A 23,179-nucleotide genomic window follows, 5' to 3' on the forward strand; every position below is an offset into this window, starting at 1 on the left:
TAGGGTGTTAGGTCACTTCTTTATTATGTTTACATCGTAAGATTAGAACAATCAAGTCAGCAGATAACTACTCAGCATGTACTTGAGCAATAGAGTGAGGCCTTAGAACATGCCCCAGAATGGAGGAGGATGGCTTAACACAAAGTCTTTGGCAGTTGGTCATGAATTCTTGGTGAGTGAGGGAACTAATCAAGGCAAGGGGTGGCTAAGAAGGGGAAGAGTTTGACTCCCGGGGCCAAAAACCTTGGAGAAATTATTCCACCCACAGAACTATTTTAAAAGGGGTTGGTGAAAGATATTAAAACCAAGTTTTAGGCGGAGGAGGATGGTATAAATCTAGCAGTTTTATGAGATTGTAATATCCATGTTAGCAGGTCCATATGCAAGTCTAGCCATATCACTTCCTCCTACAACCACCTCGAACGGAGAGCAAGAAGAGAAAAAGGTGAAATCAGAAGATAATAGCACAATTTATTTTTTAAAAAGCTGTTGGTCAATATATATATTTATTTATTTCAGAGAGGAAGGGAGAGGGAGAGAAAGAGAGAAACATCAATGATGAGAGGAAATCATTGATCAGCTGCCTCCTGGATGCTCCCCACTGGGGATCAAGCTCGAAACCTGGACATGCCTTGACCAGGAATCAAACCTCAACTTTCTGGTTCATAGGTCAATGCTCCATCACTGAGCCACACTGGTCAGGCAGGTATCTTTTTTTTTTTTTTTTTTTAAATCACATATTTGCATTTTAAAATTATTTATTTATTTGTTTGTTTTTAGAGGGAGAGAGAGAAACATCGATTTGTTATTCATTTCATTGATTGATTAATTCTTGCATGTGCCCTGACTAGGGATTGAACCCACAACCTTGGCATATTGGGACAATGCTCTAACCATTTGAGCTACCTGGCCAGGGTCTATCTGCATTTTTAGCCAATAAACTTGAAAGTTGTCTTACTCTTGTTTGGGGTTTGTACAATGTATCTCTAGATTTTTGCCTTTCCCAGTCCCTTAACCCAGGGGTCGGCAAACTCATTAGTCAACGGAGCCAAATATCAACAGGACAACGTTTGAAATTCCTTTCGAGAGCCAAATTTTTAAAACTTAAACTTCTTCTAATGCCACTTCTTCAAATTAGACTCTCCCAGGCCGTGGTATTTTGTGGAAGAGCCACACTCAAGGGGCCAAAGAGCTGCATAAGACTGTCGAGCCGCAGTTTGCCAACCTCGGCCTTAATCCAAGTCCAGAGGACTCCAGAGGCTCCTCTATGAAGACAAGCTGCTTTGATGACATCTCACTTTAGAATCTAGATTCCACATTCTATGCCCTCATAGTTCTTCTCTGAGTATCTCCCAGCTGGCCTGAGGACAGTGTAATAGCATTCATGTACATATGATCTATATGTAGTATGACAGTGTCTATTTTCTCTTCTGGCACAAGTTAAGAATTTCCTTATGATAGATTCTTGAAAGAAAACACCAAAGACATTTCATCCAAAGTGAAATATTTTCCATTAATTCCAGTAAAGCTTGATTTTTTTTAAAAAAGCACAAGATTGAGGGATTGGGATAGAAAATTAATTAATTTTGGTTTTGCTGAAATGGTTCATAATTTTTAAAATTTGAGTGTTTCTACTCTCAGAGGACTTAAGTGTCAGCGGGTGGGCTTACTGGGTAGCAGAGCTACAGGGGCAGGAGGAGATACAGAGCTCGTCAAGTGGAAATTGGTTATCTTGGGGGATCAGCTAGGATTTTCATCCTCCTCGGCCTGGCGGCTATGAAATGCCCTTGAATGTTAAGGAGGTAGCACAGTGAGGCAGGGAAGGCGTTAGGGAAGCAACAGGCAGACGGAAAAGGCAAGTTAGGAGGCTTTGGTCAGCAGCTGCAGGAAGGAGAGGCCGGCGTAAAGGGCACAGAGGTGGGGGAGGGTGTCTGGGTCCCATGTGTATTGGGGGCCCGATCTCTGCACTTCCAGGCCGCTCAGCCCCACGAGGGCCTCGGTGAGGATCAGCTCCTCTTCCCCAAGCGAGGCAAGCAGGTTAGATTGCAGGGGGAAAACATCCTCTTTGTCATGCAGAAAATTCTGTTCCAGTGTGCTCTCCACCTGGAAGGAACAAAAACAGCATGAGAAGAAAGAACTGGAAACCTCTTTTCCCTTCTCCTAACTCATAAAAACCACAGATGCCTACCTTTCTCTTATAACTCCTTTTATTACGTTATGTTACAACTCCACCTGGGCCTTTTTTTTTTTTTTGGAAGTGCCCTGACCTCAATGTGCCCTGATCGGGGATCGAACCCACCACCCTTTGGTGTATGGAACAGTGCTCCAACCAACTGAGCCGCACTGGCCAGGGCCCATCTGGACCTTTTAACAACCCTGTACAGAGGGCAGCTCATTTGTTTTTAGCCCCATTTTACTCAGAGACATTAAAAAATGAGTTCACATCACTTGGTGAGGACTAAGCAACACCAGGGCGTTCTGTCTCTCCTCCCACGATCAGGCTGAAAAACCCAGATAATCGCCCGGACATCTATCTACTCTTCTGTCTCTAGTTGTGAAATAGCAAAAAAGGAAGAAACGAGAGAAATAAGAAGGGGCATGAGGTGCTGGGATGAGACAGAGGCCCTCCGGGATGGATCTGTCAGGAGGCGATGTTTGTCTCTTTGCCCTGGGTCTGGCTGACTCCCTCCCCGGCTGTCCCAGGAGTCTGCTGCTTATTCTCACAAGTTTCAGTTCCACAGGCAGGATCTTTTTCTCCATGGATTTCACCAGCAGCTTCTGTTGGGCTTCACTTAACTCTGAAGAAAGAGAAGAGAAAGATGTGTGTTGTTGGTGCATAGGGAACTACAGACTCCACATGGGCCAGCCTTTCAGCATTAATTAATTCATCCAGTCAGCCACAGGTGATGCCTGCTCTGGGCCAGCCACCTTTGCTGAACATGTTCGGTAAATATGTACTCCCTTCACTCAAGGAACCTGCAGTCTAGTGGGGAAAACAGGAAACTGCAAATACAGCACACAGTGTTAGGGGAGCCATAGCGAGGGGTCTACTTTGGTCTTGGCATTTGATGGTAGACTTCTTCTTCTTTTTTTTTTTTTTTTTAAATATATTTTATTATTATTTTTTTACAGAAAGAAAGGGAGAGGGATAGAGAGCTAGAAACATCTATGAGAGAGAAACATCGATCAGCTGCCTCCTGCTCACTCCCTACTGGGGATGTGCCTGCAACCAAGGTACATTCCCTTGACCAGGATCGAACCTGGGACCCTTGAGTCTGCAGGCCAGTGCTCTATCCACTGAGTGATGGCAGACTTCTTAAGAGAGCAAACGTCTCAGTTTATACCTGAAGGACCAGATAGTTCTTTTAAGTCGGGGAATGTTTCCTGCAGAGCGAAGGAGAGTGTTCAGGGGCTGTTACCCTATGAAAGGAAAGCTAACAAATATCGATAACACGTGATGTGGTTAGCGATATGTTACCCCAACCTCTGTTTGCAAGATTAGGCCATCTTCTCGGACTATCCAAGGTGACCAAGTGAATCCTTAGGCATGAGACCAATTTTTAAATATGTAGATATAAGCTACTTCATTGTGCTATAATTTGCATGGCACTCATTCAATTACTTATTCATTCATTCAAACATTTGGGAATTCACTCAGTGATTCATTCCTATCACCAAAAAGGTGTATGAATGAAGGCCTCATTCCTTACCTGTTAGTGCTCCAAGGAAGTAGAGGATGGCGCCCATAACCTCCTTGGATATGAGCACATCTTTTGGGAGTGCCTCCAGCGTCACTTCATGTCCTTTGTCGAGAGCCCCTTCAAGCTGTGGGAAAGGTGGGTGACTAAGGAAACCCGAGGAAGGGGCCCAGCACGGTGTCTGGCACATGTGTCAACTTCCTCCGATTTCCAGATTTCTTTTTCAAGGTATCAAGTCCTGAAAATATTGGACTTGGGGGTTCCTTGGTTCCTGAGCCTTGCTTCCTGGAAAGGAAAGTTCCGGTCCCCTTCCAAGAGAGGGCCCTGCTGGCTGCTGCCTCCCCTGTCCATCAGGAAGGAGCGTGTGCCTTGGAAACTGCACTGTCTGTCCTTCTCCAGAGGCACCAGGGCAGCCTGGGGCATTTGGCCAGCTTGGGGAAGGCATCTGCTGTTGAGTCCCCTGGCCCCTGATCACCTTCTGCCAGTGTCAGATCCCCAACCCTCCAAATGCAGCTGCATCAAAAACCTCCCTTCTCCCAATCCTCCTCCCCGCCCCCACTTCCACTGGGACCTCACCGTGAGCTCCAGGTCTTGTAGCTCCTTTTTCTTTCCTAGAAGTTTGCAGAGGGCTGTGAGCAAGGAGCTTTGTCCCACGGGACTCAGCTTCTCCACTTCTTGGGTCTCTCGTTGAATCTCTGCTTTAAGCGTCTTGAAGTCCTCATGCATCTCCCCTGTGGGGATAGTAAACGTGGCAAACAGGCGGCTCTCCACCTGGTACCCTCCCCACTCAGACAGCGTTCTCCCTGCAGGCTCCTTCACACACCCTCACAGGTCCCGTACTCTCTCCTAGCTTTAGCCTGGCCTCTCTTTTTTCTTGACCAAGGAATGCAATTATGAAGTTATCCATTAGCCCTGATGTGAGATGCATACGTGTGTGTGTGTGTGTGTGTGTATGTGTGTGTGGTGTGTGTGTGTATGTGTGTGTGGTGTGTGTGTATGTGTATGTGTGTGGTGTGTGTGTGTGTGTATGTGTGTGTGGTGTGTGTGTGTATGTGTATGTGTGTGGTGTGTGTGTGTGTGTGTGTGTGTGTGTGTATGTGTGTGTGTGTGTGGCCATTGGGGGCGAGGAGGGGTCCAGGACCCACAGTACCATCTAAGCCAGGGGTCCTCAAACTTTTTAAAGTGGGGGCCAGATCACGGTCCCTCAGAGAGCTGGAGGGCCGGACTATATGAACTACTAATTCCTACTGTAACACCTCGGCTACGCTCACTGCCCAAAAAACCTGGCGGGCAGGATCAGACTCCTCTGCGGGCCGCATGTGGCCCACGGGCCGTAGTTTGAAGACCCCTGAAACCATAGTCATTCTCCCTGAGCTCCCAGGCCCCCAGGCCCCACCAGGGATCAGCAGACAAGTGACTTCCCTTTCTCTAAGACTGGCTAAAAGTTGAGGAGGGAGGTCTATCTCCCCTTCTCCTGAGTTAGTTGGCAAAGAAGAATGACTGGTGACTGAGTGAAGGCCAAGATGGGACTGCTCCTGAGATCTGTGGGTGGGTCTATAGACAGATGGATCAGAGTTGACTTGAACCTTGGCCTGACCCTAAGACCTGGCACCCTAGGAGAATGTCCAGCCTGCTTTGGAGAGATTGGCTTCCTGGCAATGGACTCAGCACTTGTCTTCCCCTCCCTCCACCCCAATGCTTCTCCTACTCCAAAGACTTGGGAGAAACCCACAAAATTCCTTACCGACATCAGATGCCTGGATGACTGAGAAGAAAACAAAAAACAAACAATGATATGAATGTAATCCTCTCAAACAGTAGCCATACCCAGGGGATGAAACATTAATGGGGGGTTAGGATACCCAGCCAGGCAATGAGGTTTAGTGGGGGGAGGGTGTGTGTGTTAGGATGGTCCAGCCAGTTTAAGGATACTCTTGTCCCATTTGTGGGAGGCAGGAATGGGTCAGGAGAAAAGCTAATGCAATGGGAAAATGGCAGCTGAATTGAGTTGTCAACACTGTGACTCAGCTGCTTCCGCCCCAGGTGCTGGGTGGTGGGCGGAGTTGCAGGGGTGTGTGTAATAGGTAGAGCTACTAAGGCCCTCGAGGACAGCGGTCCGGTCCGAGGAATCAGCCCACCTGGGCATCTCATGCAGAGACCTCCCCTTTCCACTGCTTGTCCCTAAGCTACTGGCATTTCCACCATGTTTCAGGGACGATTGCTGAGATCTGCTCTGCCATGCTCCTGTCAGCCCCATGGAGGAGGTAATCAAACAACAACTGGAGTTTTAAAATTCTGAATCAAAAATGTTACAGTGAAATGGCAGGAAACACTTACGGATGAGCTTCTCCTCTTCTGGCTTTTCTGAAGACAGAAACAATGCACATATGTCAGCATAACACCTACTCATGCCTTTTAAAATGGAGCAGTTGTCAAGGCAGCTTTATCAGTGATCATTATAAAAACACTCAGAGCCAGGCCAGCTGGCCAGCACGGCTCAGTGGTTGAGTGTCAACCTATGAACCAGGAGGTCACAGTTCAATTCCCGGTCAGGGCATATGCCACAGCAGTCAGGGCATATGCCTGGGTTGTGGGCTCGATCCCCAGTTAGGGGTGTGTAGGAGGCAGCCCATCAATGGTTCTCTCTCATCATTGATGTTTCTATATCCCTCTTCCTCTCCCTTCCTCTCTAAAATCAGTAAAAATATATATTTTTAAAAATCTCACACACACACACACACACACACACACACACACACACACAGCCCACACAGAGACTATGTTAGCTCATCTGCCCACAATTTGAGAACACACGCTGTCTCCATGTCTTATTATTGTTTCCACTGGTGCCTTTCAGTCTCTCTCTGTTTCTCTGTCCCTCTTGTGTGGTATTCACAGGCCTTTATCTGTCTTCCTAGAGTTCAGAATAGATATTTTAGGGACTTGGAAAACCAAACCAGGGGCTCCTTGGCAGGGGGATTATGGTGTGTGTATGTGTGCGCTATTCAAGGGCACAGTCTTCAGCAGATAATGTCGGGGTAGGGCAGAAGATGTGGGGAGCCGGGAAGCAGACTCACTTACCTGAAGGAAGGAAGGTTTGCATGTTATCGTTGCAGATATGTGGAATCTCTGTAAGAGAGAGGAAAGCAGGAACCTTAAACAGCTGCCCCATTTTTCTTTCTCTAGTTTTCATGTCTATGGGCTCTACTGAGGCCAGGAACCTGCCCTCAAATGCCTCGCTGCATCTTTGGCTCCTCCTCTCTTGCCACAAGGAATCCTTTCCCCCTTTGTAAATCCTTTCCTGTGATAACAGTATTCTCCCCCTTGCATTTGAGGTACTGGTTTATGGGTCTGTTTCCTCCACTGGCCACAGACTCCTTGAAGCTGATTGCTCTCAGCTCCCTCTCCCCCAAAGCTAATGCAGCATCTAGCACACAGGAGATGCTCAGAACTGGGAGTCCCTTCCCTCTCTCTCCAGGGCAGCTCCTGCTGTTCTATTCCTTGAAGTTGGACCACCATACAACACCCTGGCTCACTAATCCCCTAGCATTGCCCCAAGAGGGGACCAGGATGTCTTAGTATTGGTGCAGGTCATTCTTGTCCTGTCTTGAGTGGTGTCTACTCACCCCATTCATTTTCCCCTTTGACTATCAGCTGCCTCACTCGAAAGGCCAGGATGCAGCCCTTGGGGATGGTTACCGCCTCCTTGTGGTTGATGGATCCCTAGGATGAGACAGTGAGGACTTGTGAATCTGCGGAGATCCTAAGTATGAGACATTGGAAGTGGGGGGTGAGGGTGCAAATGAAAGGCCAGTTTGAGGGCCTTTGGGGACACAAGAAGTTGGGAACCCTTCACTGGTGCCCCTGATTGCCTTTCTACCTGGCCCAGACTCCATGAAGTGGGCTTCACAGCTCTGTATCTCTAATGATCTGTATCTCCCTTCCTGGTTCAGACACATGAAGGAACTGGGCAGACCTGCTCCATCACTTGCCTGGGCATCCCTGTCCCACCTTAGAACTTCCATCCAGGCCTTGGTTCCTTCTTCCTCTTTGCAGTCTGTCCCTTGCTCACCTCCTTCAAGAAATCTTCCATGACTAATTCCTATTCCCCGCTCCAACTCATCCCTTGAATATTTATACAAAATAGGCAGAGGTATCCAGAACATTACGTATTTACATTGAATTTTGCAACCTAGGTGTCAACTCCATGAGACAGAACTTTCTTGAGGACAAGGATGCCTCTCCTGTAGATGGGGTGGACTCCCTCGTGGAGCAGCCATGACTGTGAGTTTCCCCTTCTCTGACAGATTCCCTGTGGCATGTGGCACATTTGTGTCTGGCCAGCAGGGGACTGGATCCTGAAGAGCGGGGAGAAAGAATGGGTCCTTGATAGTGTCCTGGATGGGCACTGATGGGGCAAAGTCAATGCAGCCTTTGTGGAGAGGCTGAATGTGTGTGTGTGTGTGTGTGTGTGTGTGTGTGTGTGAGAGAGAGAGAGAGAGAGAGAGAGAGAGAGAGAGAGAGAGAGAGAGAGAGAACCAAACCTGGATCCCCAATGGGGCGAAGAAAGGGAGGGAGAAGACACCCTCTGCCTTGCCGGCTCTCTCTAGAGTGACCTCCTGCACCGTCTCCACCACCTCCATCACCACATACAGGTTCTCGCCTCGATCTCGCATCTCTTTCAGGAACGGGTGCTCTGCTGACAGCCTCCTGTGGCAGGAGAAACATAAGGGAATCGTCCAGAGCTTCTCCCTGCCTGGGCCCTGGCCTCCCCTTTTCTTCTGTCATTCCCAGGTGCTAGGCATAGCGGAGTCCGGGAAAGAGTGGGGTCTCAGAGGAAAGACCGAGGTTGAAATCCAGATCGCCGCTGATATCGGGGCAGCTCCTCTGTCGCAGTGGCCTCGTCTGTAAAGTGTAGTGACACCTACCTCCTGGGTGCTGACAGACAGACTGGGCACTCATCCGGCCCGGACAGAGTCTCGTGGTTGCTTCTTTCTCTCTTTTCCCTTGGCCCTGGGGTGGACTCCCTCCCCTTTCCTCCCTGTTCTTAGTCAGCATCTCTTCTAGGGGCCTTTCTCTCCATCTCTTGTTCTCCGTCTTGCAGTTTCCCTCTCTTCTTGCCTACATACATAAACATGTCCTTTGATCTTGCTACTCCCTCAAATTGCCATTGTTCCTTTCCTTCACTTCACTGGCAAATATGTCAAAAGATACACCTATACCCGTCTTTACTTCCTCCCCGCCTTCGCCAAAATTCTTTGGCTTCTGTTTCTACTCCTCAGTGGAAGTCACGACTTCCCACTTACCAAACTCAAAGGTCTTTCCTAACTTCGACCAGCATTGGACCCTGCTGTGCAACCCCCGCCTGAGATGCTGTCTTTTGGCTTCTGATCACCCGGTGCCGCCCCAGGTTCTGCTCCCGTCTTTCTGGCTTCTAAATCCTATCCATTCTGTCGGCATCACATTTGCCCTAAAATTTTATGTTGTCTAAGATTCTGCTCTCAGTTCTCTGCTCTCTGAACTCCCACCCCATTCCGATAGTTGTAACCTTTATGTGGCTGATCACCACATATGTATTTATCTCTTGGCTTCCCTCCTGAACTCCAGACGCTCATTTTCAAATACTTTTAACATTTTAAAAAAATGAGGTCTTGCTGACATATAACACTGTACTAGTTTTAGCTGTATAACATAATGATTTGATATATGTATACATTGAGAAGTGATTACCACAATGACTTTAGTTAACATCAATCACCACACATAATTACAAATACTTTTTTTCTTGTGATGAGAACTTTTTTATGATCTCCCTCTAGCAACTTACAAATATAGAATACAGTGTGGTTAATTATAGTCACTCCAAGTACCTATTGACCATTCTCACCTGTGGTCTCAGTGGAGACATGAACTCAAAACATCCAACAGGAACTCACAATCTTTCTCTCCAAATACACTTCTACACTTGATCTTCATGTCTTTATTAATATCATTAGTTGAGTCAAATATCAAAGTCATCTTGGGGTTTTTATTCTTATATAATTAATTTCAATAAAATTTATATATATATATATATATATATATATATATATATATATATATATATTTAAGGTGTACACTTGCTTTGATATACATAGAGAAATTATTATTATAGTCAAGCTAATTAACATGTCCATCTCACAGTTACCATTTGTCGTGTGTGTGTGTGGTGAGAGTACCTGAGATCTACTTTTAGCAAATTTCTAGGCTACAATATAGAATTATTAACGACAGTCCTTACACTGTACATTAGACCTATATTAGCATCGTCGTTGACAAAATCCACTCCCTTATCCTGTACTCGGTTGGCAGGTCCAGTCCATTCTGCTGCCCCAGAGGCCTTGCACCCATCCCTCCCTCTTTGCTCTGCTGCTTTTCCCAGCTCAGGTCCTCACTTTACATCTTCGATGGACAGTGGGACAGCGCCTTGCCTGGTCTGCCTGCTTCAACTGCTTCAAACCCCTGTCTCTTGTGCACTAACACTCTTCCTCCATCTGGTTAGACTGATCATGACACACATCAGAGCATCGCCAGGGTCCCTTTGGTGCCTATAGGATAGTTGCGTCTCCTTGAGCTGGCACCCGGTTCCTGCATGTTCTGGGCTCATCCTAATCTCCCTTTGCTCCACTCATACCTCTTCATGGCCCCTATAGTTTTGTGATTTTTCACCTACGTGCCTTTTCTCGGCCCTGGATGTCCAATTTCTACTCCTCTTTCAAGGCCTAGATCATGGGCTGTGTCCCCTGTGAACTCTGTCCTCCTTTCCCCAGCTAGAAGTCCCCTTGACCTGCCACAAAACTCAGACACACCCCTCCTATGGCACTCACCACTTCTTGTCTTGAAATCTAATTATTGTTATACACTTTTCTCACACACCTAGATCCCAAGGTTCTTGGACCAAGATGTTCTAGTGCATCTCAGCACCTAGTAGGGTGCGTTGCACTTAGTGAAGCTATATAAATTTTACTGGACGATTTCTCAAGCACCCAGTCCTTCCTTCCTGCCTCCCTACTCTTCACCTGCTTCTTTCAACCACTACTTAACTACTTAAAAGTCAGTTCCCTTGTCAAACCACACATCTGAGGTGCCCCGCATCAGCATGGCATCTGCCACACCCCTGTGCTGCTGGGGCAGCAATCCCAAGGGCTGCCCTGGGAGTGTGGGGGCCAGGCTTGAGGTAATTTATGAGAGCAGACTGCTGGCTCAAGCTGCAGTGGAGAGCAGTTAAGGACCTTTTCTTTTAAAGCATATTTCATAGAGTCTTAGGGTAGGAAGGAATCCTTGAGATTTCCATCCAACCCCATCATTTTTTCAGGAAACAAAACTGAGGTCCCAGGGGCAGAAATAACTTTTCCAAGGTCATAGAGCAAGTTCATGTGAATACACTCATTCTCATGTGTGTGTGATGGGGGGTGGTGGTGGTGGTACCAGAGGTGGTGGAAGGACAGGGGAGTGGTTAGAAAGTGGCCTGGAGGCACCCATAGGCCAGAGCATCATCTTTGAGAGTTCCCCTGTGGTGATCTTTAACTTGGGGACCAAGGCACCCTTTCCATGCTACCCCCTCCCACATCTTGGCAGCCCTCATCCCTGCCAGCCCTCACCTCTCCTGGTGCAAGGTCTCCAGGGCCTTGGGAGCCACACTGAGTGTCTGGACCTCCAAGGTGCTGTTCCGAGACAGTCCTGCAGCCCCCGTCACCTTGACTGTCCTTGGCACATCCACCTGTCCCTCCACTTTGGCATCCAGCATATTCTTAAAGGCGAAGTTCCCAGAGTCTGTTGGGTCTGCAGGAGGGAGAAGACAAAAGGAGCTGGGCCGAGAGGCATCTACCGGCCATCCCCCACCTCCCGTGAGAACTTGGGGCTAGATGACACCTAACCACATCTGGGTAGAGAGAGCTTCGGGGTCCTCCTCATAGGCTCATGCCTGGGCCCCCTCCCTCAGTCCCCAACCCCACACCCTGAGGCTTACTGGAGGGTGATTTGCCAGGTTCCAGCACATCCAGGAAGGTGTAGTCGGTGCGCAGGTACCGGGCACCCCAGAAGAGCGTGCTCTTCCTTTTCCTCAGCACCAGGCAGAAGGGGTGGAAGCGCTTGAAGTCTATGAGGCTGTCCAGGGGCGTCAGGTCCCCTCGAGGGTTCAGCTGTCTGGTCAGGGCCCGGGTGACATTTTCAAACATGGTCATTGTCTCTGGGGGGCCAGAGGGAGACAGAAGGGTGACAAGTTGGGAGACCAGGCCACGGGAAGGCCCCTGCTGAGAGAGATCACCCTCAGGATGCCGGGATTCTTGGAATGTCTGCGTTGGAAGGAACCAAAGGATTCTTCCTTTTATGACGAGGAAGCGAGGCCTCCAGAGCTGAGGCAGCTTGCCCGAAGCCAGCCCTGCCCTATCTTTGTCAAGGGCTCTTCTCAATCCACACACGTTTTATTCACGGACTTGGCCGGAAGCCAAGCTCTTCTCACACAGCTATGCCCACCTCATCTTCCCAGAGAACTGTGACAGCCGGACCGGGGATGCCAGGGGAGGGGGCAGCCACCGCGGGCGCCGAGGGCCTGGGGAGGCAGTTGCCCTGTTTTGGGGGTTGGAGTCACTTCCCTGTACCCTTACTTCCCTGTGCTCTCCTCCTGGCTCCCGGGGGTGGGAGCCACTGCCCTCCGGGGCCTGCCCAGCAGATCCAGCCATTTCACTGCTCTTTGCCTTTGCTTCCCTTCTGCTTACTGCTCCCTTCCAATCTAGAGTCACTAGTCATCCTTTACAGTTTAATTCGGGTCACCTCCTCTGTGATCTCTTCCCTCATCCTCTCAGACAGCTCCACCCCACCTCCCCAAAACAGGTGTCCTTCTGAACACACCTGCAACCTCATGTTATGATCTATTCACCCGACTCTCTGACCTACTCTGCTGGGACCTCCCAGAGGGAAGGAAATGGCTGTTAGTCATCGCAGCAGCAGCAGCACCAGGCACAGAGCCTGGCACAGACTCGGAGCTCGGCATGTGTGTGCAGAAAGAATGAATGATCAAACAAATAAATGTGGCCCTGGGAGACACAAGCTGGGGCGAGAGAGCCCTAAAGAATGTGGGGCCTGCAAGAGCCCGAGGTTCATACTCTTGGGTCTCTGTCTTTGAGGTTCAAGTCCAGGTGCACGGGCTGGGCAGCCAGCTGGCCGAGCCAAATTATCCCCGTGGGTGGCAGAGGATATACCAGCTGGCCTGGATTTGCTTCACCTCCCCTGTAGGCACTTCGGAGAGTCATGGAAGCAGGAGGCAGTGCACAGATGTATGGGCTGTTCTGCCAGCCACACGAGCTCTCCTCATTCCTAGGAGGCCCAGGATGGGGCAGGACCAGCTCCCGGACCAGCCAGACTTACCCTGGGAGGGGCCTGGATGCCTGCAGTCTCCTCACCAGAGAGGTGCTCACAGGCTCCCTTCGCTCCCCGAGGCCAATCAGGAAACCAGCCCTATTGGGCTCTTGGGGATCCCTAGACCCTTCTTGACCCACCCCAGTTCTTGTTCATCCCTCGAACAGCTCCTGCCTTCTCTGCTGTCAGCAAGCTCTTACCAGGGAGTGGTGCTGGGTCCTGTCCGGCGGCTGGGTCTGTGGGTTGAGTGAGTGACTGTCCCTCACCAGGACAGGCTGCTGCTTTATGTGTCTGTGGAGGTGAGGATGTAGGCCTGCCCCAGTGACCCCACCCCTCTCCCACTCCACTTCCGGGAGAACAGCATCAACCTGTTCCACATGTGTCCTGCCCCAGGCAGGTGCAGCGTGGGTTGGGGGAGCCAAGGCCAAGAGAGAGGTGGCAACTGAAGGTCAGCTTATTGGGCTGAGAGGACAGGAAAGAAGGCACCTTTGGGAGAAAAGCATGGAAGTTGGTGTGTGTGTGTGTGTGTGTGTGTGTGTGTGTGAGAGAGAGAGAGAGAGAGAGAGAGAGAGAGAGAGAGGAGGAGGGCATCTCTGTTCTGTTATCACGGTCATCAGGAAGCATCTAGGATTTATGGTGAGACCTTGGGGGTGTGATAAGTGGATAAGAAATCCCGTGTGTTTACAGATTCCCCCATAAAGCGGAGCAGCTGTGAAGTGGCCCTCCATCTTTCTGCTAGTCAGCCTGCATATTACGACCTAGCTCCATTTGTTTTCCTTACATACACGGATCTACGGCGCTGCTGGAAGCATATGTCTGTGTAGGCAGAGTTGGTTTTCTGTTCTTCTGTGTTCAGCATCTCTGCTCCTCATGCAGCACTGTATGTACACATACACACACACTTATAGGCAGAGGCATATGGAGTTAGTGGAAACCCAAAATGTGGTGTCTGCCGGGAGAATTTCGATGTCTCCCCACGGGTCCCTCGAGTCTTGCTCCTACCTGGAATCCCTGCCAGGAAGGAGCTCTAAAGGAACTTACACACCTGGGGAGGCTCTAGGTGACACGTACAGGCCCAGCTCCTAGACACTGGGCTGTGTCCGTGTCTGTGTCTGCGTGCATGGGTCACCTGACTGCAGCTGAGCATCTGTGCTCCACCTGGAGGCTCTCAGCATCACTCACCAAACACGGAATGCAGCTCTGAAAGCCACGGAGACTGAGTTAGGTCTTTCCCGGAGGTTTTCTTGAGGGGATGGTGGTGAATGGGGAGATTAGACCACATTGATTTCAATAAAACTCCCTAAAAACTTAATTACTGCTCCTCTTTCCCAAAGTCTCAATCAATATGGCGGCTCCTCCCAAATCTCTCTTTTCTATATCTCACACCAAACAAACACGTGCCCCTTCAGGGTCTCTGGTCGCTGACTGCTGTCTTTTTGCTCGCCTTCCTCCCCAGGCCCTTCTCTCATACTTCCCCCTTCCATAGCCCTAGACTTTACCTTAACCTCACATCCTGCCCCCCGAGGGGAGGCAGGCAAGAGTTTGGACATATAGGAAGGTTGCCATTTGTTATTTGGTCCCTTTCATGCCTGCACATGTATGTAGAAATCTGTTGTGTGTATAATATTCTTCCCATTTCTATGTTTTCCTGGATTTTTGCCTCTTCCTCCCCCCCCCCACCCTCTCTCTCGTATATTTCTTTATTGATTTCAGAGAGGAAGGGAGAAGAAAAGAGAGATAGAAACATCAATGATGAGAGAGAATCATTGATCGGCTGCCTCCTGCACACCTCCTACTGGGGATTGAGCCAACAACCCAGGCATATGCCCTTGGCTGGAAAAGAACCAGGGACTCTTCAGTCCACAGGTTGACACTCTATCCACTGAGCCAAGTTGGCTAGGGCTGTATCTCTCTTTTTTAAAAATTATGTTTTTATTGATTTTAGAGAGAGAGAGGAAAAGAGAGGAATAAAGAGAAAAACATCAATGGGCTGCCTCCTGCACACATCCTATTGGGTGGTCGGAAATTGAACCAGTGACCTCTCGGTGCATGGGGGTGCATGGGATGGCACTTAAGCAACTGAGCCACATTGGCCAGGGCTATATCTGTTGATCCGTGCATTGATGTATATAGTCCTAGGCTGTGCGTCTCCCTTCCCTTAGCTCCAGAGTAGACAGCTCCACTCTAACCCTCTCACCAGCCACCATTGCCTCAGCCAGACTTTTGGGAGTTTTTCCCCCAGTGTCCACTCTCCTCCTGCTGGCTGCAGGCCAAGATTTCCAGGCCAGCTCATCTTCCAAAGATCTAGAGAGCAGTGGTTTCAAGAAGCCACACATGTGTCTGCTTTCTCTGAGATAGATTCCAGAAGTCCATCTACCCAGCTCGCTCTCCTCCGCCCCAGACGTTTTGCTGCTTTTCTTTCTCTCGGCCTCATTCATGCTGAACTCTACCAGGCCTGTCCTCATTCTCTTTGTCCCGTCCCCACCCCACCTCTGATACATTGAACCATTCCTCAAACCATTGCCTAATGGTGCTCCAAGCAGGAGGCTTTCACAGGGTTCAAGGCAGAGAGAAAAAATACGGGCTGGGGGGTCAGCCCGGTTAAAGGTCCTGTGCTTTTGGGATAAAAGTCTCCATGTCAGGCTTGCCCCTGTGCTGCTTCTCCCACCCATACAGGTTACTCTGTCTTTTTATAACCCTCTCCCACTCCCACCCCCATGCCCACCCCTCACCCCATACCCATAGTCTTAGGGAAAGTCTACAGAATCCCTTTAAGATCCTGATTTATGTTCCAGGGAATCTGGGAACATATTTTTAAAAAATATGTTTTATTGATTTTAGAGAGAGAGAGGAAGAGAGAAGAAGAGAGAGGAAGGGAGAGAAGGAGAGAAAGAAGGAGAGAAACATTGATCTGCTGCCTCCTGCATGCACATCCCCCACTGGATGTGGATCAAGCCCTCAACTCAGGCATGTGCCCTGACGGAAAATTGAACCAGTGACCTTTCGGTGCATGGGACGTCAATCCAGCAACCGAGCCACACCGGCCAGGGCTGGGACATATTTTAAATTGCGCTGGAAGGTGTTTAAGTTTGACTAATACGTAAGAACTCTTTAAGTCCATTAAAAGTGACTTGAGGTGGCGGTGCCTGGTGCTGATGCAGTGGCGGCTTTGCTCTCTTTCTCCCTCTGGTGGTCAATCAAGGGAGGGAATGGCTGATAATCACCCCTGAAGTGCAAGCCAAGCTTTTGACTTGTGCGTGGTTGGTGGGCAATGGGAATCCAGTCAGGGAATTGGCTTAGGGGAGAAGCCCCGGCCAGGGTTCTCTGGGGACCTGATCGCCTCCCAGAGTGACCCACAGAGTGCTCCCAGAGTGACCCACAGAGTGCTCCCAGAGTGACCCACAGAGTGCTCCCAGAGTGACCCACAGAGTGCTCTGCAGACCCCGCAGACAGACGTAGATTTTGGGACAGGACATTCCTTCCTCACACGTTTTCCTTTTCATTGCTGTTGATTTTCTGCTCACCAGGGGGCCAAAGAGGAAAGAGAGAGGCGTGGTCTCCTGGAGGTCAGGAGGGTGAAAGGAACCAGTCCTGCCAAGAACAGGAAGAAGCTGGCAGTGACGGGGGAGAAGGTTCCGGAACGCGCCTGTAGGGTATGGAGCCCCCTTGCAGGACGTGGGACGGCTGGAGCATTTGGGGGGAGTTACCCCTCGCACAGACATACTTCCATATCTTCTCTGAGAATGAGAAGGTGAAACAGTGAGAAAGGGAAGCGGGCTGGGACGGAGGGGTGACTGTCTGGTGGAGAGGCAGGGAGAACGCTCCCCAAGGTCGTTGAATTTTACACTCCCCATGGGAGGCTGGAAGTTTGGGGCGCCCTTCTTCCATAAATGCACTTCTTTTCTGAGCACAGTAAAACCCCCAGACCCCTTTCTTGTTCCTTAAAAACATTGAGATTTCTCCCTAAATCCCCAGATTAGCTTTGGAGCCCATGGCATCGCCAGACGCCTTGCCGAGCAGACGCTGTCCAGTGTCTGTGACACTCACTCAACTCCAAGTTGGGCTGAAGAACTGAAGTGATAAACATACCTGTTCAGCTCGAAGCATGTCAAACGCAGCGCCAACCCTCAAGATGGCGGCTCCCAGCCCTCCACTGCCATCCTCCTGAGGATGCGGCTGGAGCAGGTGCGGGCGCTCCTGTCCCTTCATGGCGTTGGTCCTCAGCGAGGCTCTTCTGCTAGGACAGAGCCCCCGGGTCCTTGTCAGTGAGACGGGGTCCCAGATGGAGCTCTTTACCATCTCCCCAGGCCCGTGCCACACTCCACTCCGCTTCCCCTAGCCCTGGTCGGGGATAACCAGGTGTCACCTAGTGCCTGGAGGAAGGAGAGGGCGGCACAGCAGTCCCAGAGTGGTCCCAAGGCATCAGGCACCCACACAGAGAGGAGTCCAGCCCCTCGTGTGTCATTATTAGGACTCGCCACCTCCCCAGCAGAGTCCCTCCGGGGCCTGGGCCATCTTCAGCTTCTCGCCCCAGCGGCCTCTGACCAGCTTGAAGAGAAGACAGAAGAGCACTGCCTGCCCTGGGAGAAATTCTGGCCCAGGATGGTCTCCATGGGGACAGTAGAGAATGGATGGAACAGGATGCTCTGCATTTGGGGAGGGAGCCGCCAACTGCTGAGGTGTTCTGCAGTAGAAATGTAAATTTCAGCCCTGCCCCCCATCCTTGACCTCTCTGCCCATTAGTTCTAGAGTGGAGCGGAAATGAGCAGGGATCAGGAATCTGGAGACCTGGGTCTCTGGAGAGAGCTCTGCCAGGAGCCTGCAGGGTGGCCTGAAGTACCTTCTCTCTCTGGGCCCCAGAGCTCATCTGTGGGGAGGTGGAGCTGGGTGAGTTCTCGCACCCCCTCTGGTGGTCAAACTCAGTTTTACCATAGTTGTCATCCTTGCACCCTAGGACCCTTACCCGCTCTGTCGGTTGGGGTAGGAACCCTTTCTCTATGGACATGGCAAGCAAGGAGATAGCAGGAGGGACAGGGGATTGTATGCAGCTCTGGGAGCTGGAACTATAATAACACGTATGTGTGCATGTGTAGGTGCATGTGTGTGTGTGTAGCGGGGGCCAGCAGATTCACTCTTTCCACTCCAGGAGTGAGTGAGAGAAGATTCCTTGAATGATGGCTCCTCTTTCTTTTAGGGGAAATAGGTGTGGAGTAGGTGGACTTGCCTCTTGGAGGAGGGGACAGCGGGGTTTGGACTCTGATTCGCTCTGCCTGTGGCTTGGTAGGAGAGCCAGCTTCACAGGCATGCAACCTGTCAAGCTGCACATGGCCCCATGCTTGGTTCAATGTGGAACGATTCTTAGTCCTTTTTAAACAAGGAGCCCTGTGTTTTCATCTGGCGCTGGAACCCGCAGGTTATGTTGCAGGTCCTGCTTGTTATCATAGGGCCTCATCCATTAGGCCCGTCAGTCCCATCAGGGACCGAGCCCATCCCCACTCCTGACCCCACCGACAGGTACGAGATTGAGTTTCCTAGAAAACTCCCACAGTCATTGGAGGACTCCACGAACCGCTGGCTCTCTAAGATCTAGGGCCTGACCCCTTGGCAGAGAGATGAGGAGTGGTCAGCTGGCAGAGGGGAGCAGTCTCCCCGTTCAGTGTGGGGACTCCCTTAGGGAAGGGGTCCAGTCTCTCCCTTAGCCTGAAGGAGACTCCTCCGAGGCGGGCTGAGCTCTCACTGGACCAGGAGGTCGGCCCCGACCCCCGCCGCCTTAGCCACGTCCCCTCCACCTTAGTCCTGCCATCACCACCCGCGCCCGCCCCCGCCCCGCGCTCACCGTCTGTCCCCATCTCTTTAGCTCCGCCCTGACCTCCCCAACCCCGCTCCATGCAATCCGGTCTGCCCCGCAGCCGGCACTCCTAAGTCCCTCCTCTGGCCTCCACGACCCTGAGGTCAACCGACAGCCTCCTCCTGCACTCTCCCATCACTCCGCCGGGCCCGCCCCACTGTGTCCTCCAGCCCCGCAGCGTCCAGTCCTTAGAGCCCACGTTCCCAGTCAGGCCCTTCAGCCCCAGCAGCTCCTCCATCTCGTCCTGCAACTCCAGGCACCCCGTGTGCTCCAGGGGGCGTGGGGATGGGTGGTGGCTCAGGCCTGGACTGAGCTTTGAGGACAGGACCCTGGTGACCAAGCATCGAACCCAGGACCCTTCAGTCCGCAGGCCGACGTTCTATCCGCTGCACCAAACTGGCTAAGGCTGCAGTGCTTTTTACGTAAACACTTTTGATAACGTTCCTGCCTGCTGTCAGGTGGTGGTTTCTCACTGCTGTTACTCTGTCTGTAATACACTTTTTGCTGCTTCAGATGTATTGCTTCTATCTTGCTGTAGGAAACCATAGTTCCAAAGTTATTAGAACTCTATGAAAAGTAAGATTTTTGAAAGTTGGTAAAATGAATAAGTTCTGGGTAAGAGTTCCTGTGAACCAACATGAGCCTTGGTCAGTGTCTGCCTTAGATGACCTTTCGGGGCTCACAGGGCCCCTGTGCACCCCAAGCAAGGGCACCATGACCTCCTCACCTCTGTGTCCGCAGTGCCTGCCACACCGCAGTCACTCAGTCAGTGTTTTTCGAATGAATGAGTGGACTGATGGCAGCATCTGTTTTGGCAGCGTGGATGTCTGCTCTGCTTTGTTTGCTGCATTCCTGACTTGGGACAACATCCCTCCTCTGCAGGAGAGAGTCCCAGAGAGAGGAAGAAAACCTGTTTCCAGTTGGAACTGCCCTCAGTCTGATGGGGAGGCACAGTCCCTCCAGAGGAAGCTGCCCGCGTTCTGCTGGTGTCGATGCTGAAGCCCCTCCCTGTGCAGGAGAGCTCAGCGTTGCACCGAAAGGTCTGGCTGTTGAACCCAGGCAGGAAGGGTGGGGCACCCCCCCCCCCCCCCCCATGCTCCTCAGCTGCCTCCCTCAGCGCCCTGGTGCTCCGTGTGCTCTCTGCTCACTTCCTTTCGTAGAGAACGAGACTTTGTAGGTGCTTTAGCCTCTGTGTCCCGGGTATGCCTGGATCTCATTAGGTTCAGAGCTCCCCAAAGAGAAAGAAAGCTGTTTACTCCATGACTGAGAGTTAAGTCCAGGTCGCTGCCCCGCTGACTTGGGGCTCCCTGAGGGCAGTTCCTGCTTTTTGCACCTCTTCATAGGGCGGGAAGACGCTGGTGGTGGGAGGGCGGAGTGAGGGACTTCTTTCTTTTTTCAAAAAAAATATTTTTTATTGATTTCAGAGAGAGAGAGAGAGAGAGAGAGAGGGAGGAGAGGAGAGGGAGGGAGAGATAGAAACATCAATGATGAGAGAGATTCATTGATCAGCTGCCTCCTGCACACTCCCTCCTGGGGATCAAGCCCACAACCCTTGCACAGAACTGAACCTGGGGTCCTTCAGCCCGCAGGCCGATGCTCTACTCACTGAACCAAACCAGCCAGAATGGGAGCCAATGGAGCATCTTTCCGGCCACCCCTGCCCTCCCTCTTCCTTGCCTTCTGTCCTCGCTCCACAGAGGGAGAGGAATTTGAGCCAGAGGGGACCTAAGGGGGTAACTGGTGGGAAGTTTGTGATCCAGGGCTCCTGTCCCATCCTGAACTCACCGCTGAGATTTGGAGATAAGTGTCAGGGTGGGGGAGCTAACGCTCTGCAGACCAGAAAGGTTTGGTCTCTGCTGCTCAGGATGACAGGGAGTCAAATGAGCCTCTAGGAATGGGCACCAATCATAGAGGCACAGGGCCCCACCCTTCCACCTCCACAGATCCATGCAGCCTGTTTCCCAGAACCCAGCGAGACACAGTCCAGCCTGATTCCAGCAGGGGGTGGTGAGCCGAGTGGGGCAGACTCAGAGTGGCAGGGGAGGGACCGATGGAGGGTTTGATAGGAGGGGCCAGGATTCCAAGGCCCAGGCCAGGGTGTGGCTGGGGTGGACAGTCAAGGCTGCAGCCTGAACCTCCCCACACCCTATTCCTTCCCTCACCCCTGAAGTGGGGAGGCCCACGTCTCCTGAGACGGGAGGATGGGTGGGGTGCCCCAGGTTTTTCTGATGTGAATCAAATTCAGGCTCCCTGGATGACAGGAGAGCTCAGCCTTGGATTGGTGGGAGGAGCCTCAGGGATGGAGAGAGGAGAGGGGTCTGGGAAGGAGACAAGGGCATCAGGATGGGTCAGAGGGACCAGGAGAGGTGATGAATTTCTCCTGAGTGGCCACCCAGTCTGCCCCAGGCTCTGCCCCAAGCTGGGGGAACCTTGGTTCAGTGGTTTTTGAAAAAAAAATATATTTTATTGTTTTTTTTTTTTACAGAGAGGAAGAGAGGGATAGAGAGTTAGAAACATTGATGAGAGAGAAACATCGATCAGCTGCCTCCTGCACACCCCCTACGGGGGATGTGCCCGCAATCAAGGTACATGCCCTTATCCGGAATCAAACCTGGGACCTTTCAGTCTGCAGGCCAATGCTTTATCCACTGAGCCAAACCGGTTTTGGCAGTTCAGTGGTTCTTACCTTCAGCTTCTACTGGGGCTCCTACAAGCTTTCCCAAAGCAGCTGTTTCCTCCCTGGAGGCCACGTGGGCAGATCGCTCTGCCTGGGGCCAAGGGACAGGGTGTGCTGGTCCCTCCGGGCCCCTGGAGAAGCCTGTTCGGTGACAGGGATCTCTCAGGTAGCCCCTGCTTCGGCCAACTTGGTCTTCACCCTCCCCCCCCCCCCCCCCAACCAGGAATTCTTTCATTAACTTTGAGCACATCTAGTTTCTCCTACCCCCTGCTCAGACGCCCGCTGAGAGAAAAGAAGACTGCAAGATGGCAATAGCGGCCTCTCCCTTTGCTGGAGACTGCTGGCAGATGACTGATGTCCAGACATGGCCCTCTTCCCGCCTTCCCCCCAGGCCCCCTCCATTCCCCATCCTTCCCGTTTGTCATCATTAATTCAGAGGCCCTGGCATTTCCAGCAGATGGACTCTAGTGCCAGGAGCTGAGTGCCTAGTGCCAGGTAGGAAGGGAGAAAGGAGATGGCATCTCACCCAGCAGGAGCACCCCCCACCAAAGGGTGATGGTGAAGCTCTCACCTCCTCCCCCCTCCTCAATGCCAGGCCACAGTGTTTAAGGAAAAGAACAATAAGAAAAAGACCAGGGGCATTAACCAAAGTGGCTTTATTGAGTTGTCTTGGGGTGATGTTCCGGGTGTGGGCAACCTTCTAATCCTCCCACCCCTGCCCCCAGTTCCCCGGTGAGGGACCCATCCCCAGCTCAGGCATAGAGGAGACCACTACACCCCCAAGGGAAAGAGTTCAGGAAACCCTTCGATATACGGAGAGAGCAGAAAAATGGGGAGCCTCTGGAAAAGGAACCATGGGGCCCTAAGCCAGGGGTTCCCCAAAAGAGGACCTAGGGGGAGGAGCCTGGGGCCAAGAGAGAGGCATACGTGAGGGGGGAACTTCTCAGTAGAGGTGTGAGAGAGGAGGAGCCCACAGGGTCCTTCTCAATCTGACTGCACTCCAACTTTCTGACCCCACCCCCAGCTTGGTCCCTTCATCTCCTTGCCCTCCTTTGCAATCTCTGTTTCAGCTCCAGGGTAGGGCTTGGTGCTGCCCAGACTTTCCAAGTGGTTTCCCATCTTCTTTGCCTTTGTTCACCCCCTTTCAGGAGGGTCCTCTCTCTTCTGTCCGAAGCCCTTAGCATTCTGGAAGAGTTCGCTCAGACTTCCATACAGTGAAGCCTTGGAGATCAGCTCAGCCACACAGCTGTCTGCCCTGCCTCTGAGTGGGCACACGTGCCACCTACATTCTCTGTTCTGCAGTCCCCCCTCACCACGGTGCCCTCAGGAGCTTTGAGGCTCACACAATCTGGGCTCAAAGCCGGCACCCAAAACTCCAGGCACCGATAACGGTGTTGGCTGAAAGAGAGCGATCAGGAGGATAGGAGAGACAGAGGAGGGAGGGGGGTGGGATTTGGGAGGTGGGGCGGGGCTGCAGAGGAGGCAGAGGAGGTCAGAGGACAAGAGAGAGAGCCCAGGGGAAAGAGTGTGGGTGTGGGGCCAGAGGAGGGGACCTGGCCA

At 51.5% G+C, this 23,179-nt stretch overlaps 1 protein-coding gene across 1 annotated transcript; it reads right to left on the bottom strand.

Moving 5' to 3' along the window:
• Nucleotides 1-1,541: 1,541 nt before the first annotated feature.
• Nucleotides 1,542-13,369, bottom strand: GSDMA (gasdermin A). Its single transcript, XM_084861845.1, has 12 exons — nt 13,295-13,369; nt 11,707-11,925; nt 11,339-11,519; nt 8,243-8,408; nt 7,325-7,421; nt 6,780-6,827; nt 6,036-6,062; nt 5,443-5,463; nt 4,275-4,429; nt 3,711-3,825; nt 2,725-2,798; nt 1,542-2,103 (listed from the first exon to the last, which is right to left on the bottom strand). The coding sequence occupies exons 2-12, from the start codon at nt 11,918-11,920 to the stop codon at nt 1,861-1,863; spliced, it is 1,341 nt and encodes a 446-aa protein (XP_084717971.1). The 5' UTR covers nt 11,921-11,925; nt 13,295-13,369; the 3' UTR covers nt 1,542-1,860.
• Nucleotides 13,370-23,179: the final 9,810 nt, after the last annotated feature.

The sequence above is a fragment of the Pipistrellus hanaki genome, assembly GCF_964339955.1.
Source record: "Pipistrellus hanaki genome assembly, chromosome: 16".
NCBI lineage: Eukaryota > Metazoa > Chordata > Mammalia > Chiroptera > Vespertilionidae > Pipistrellus > Pipistrellus hanaki.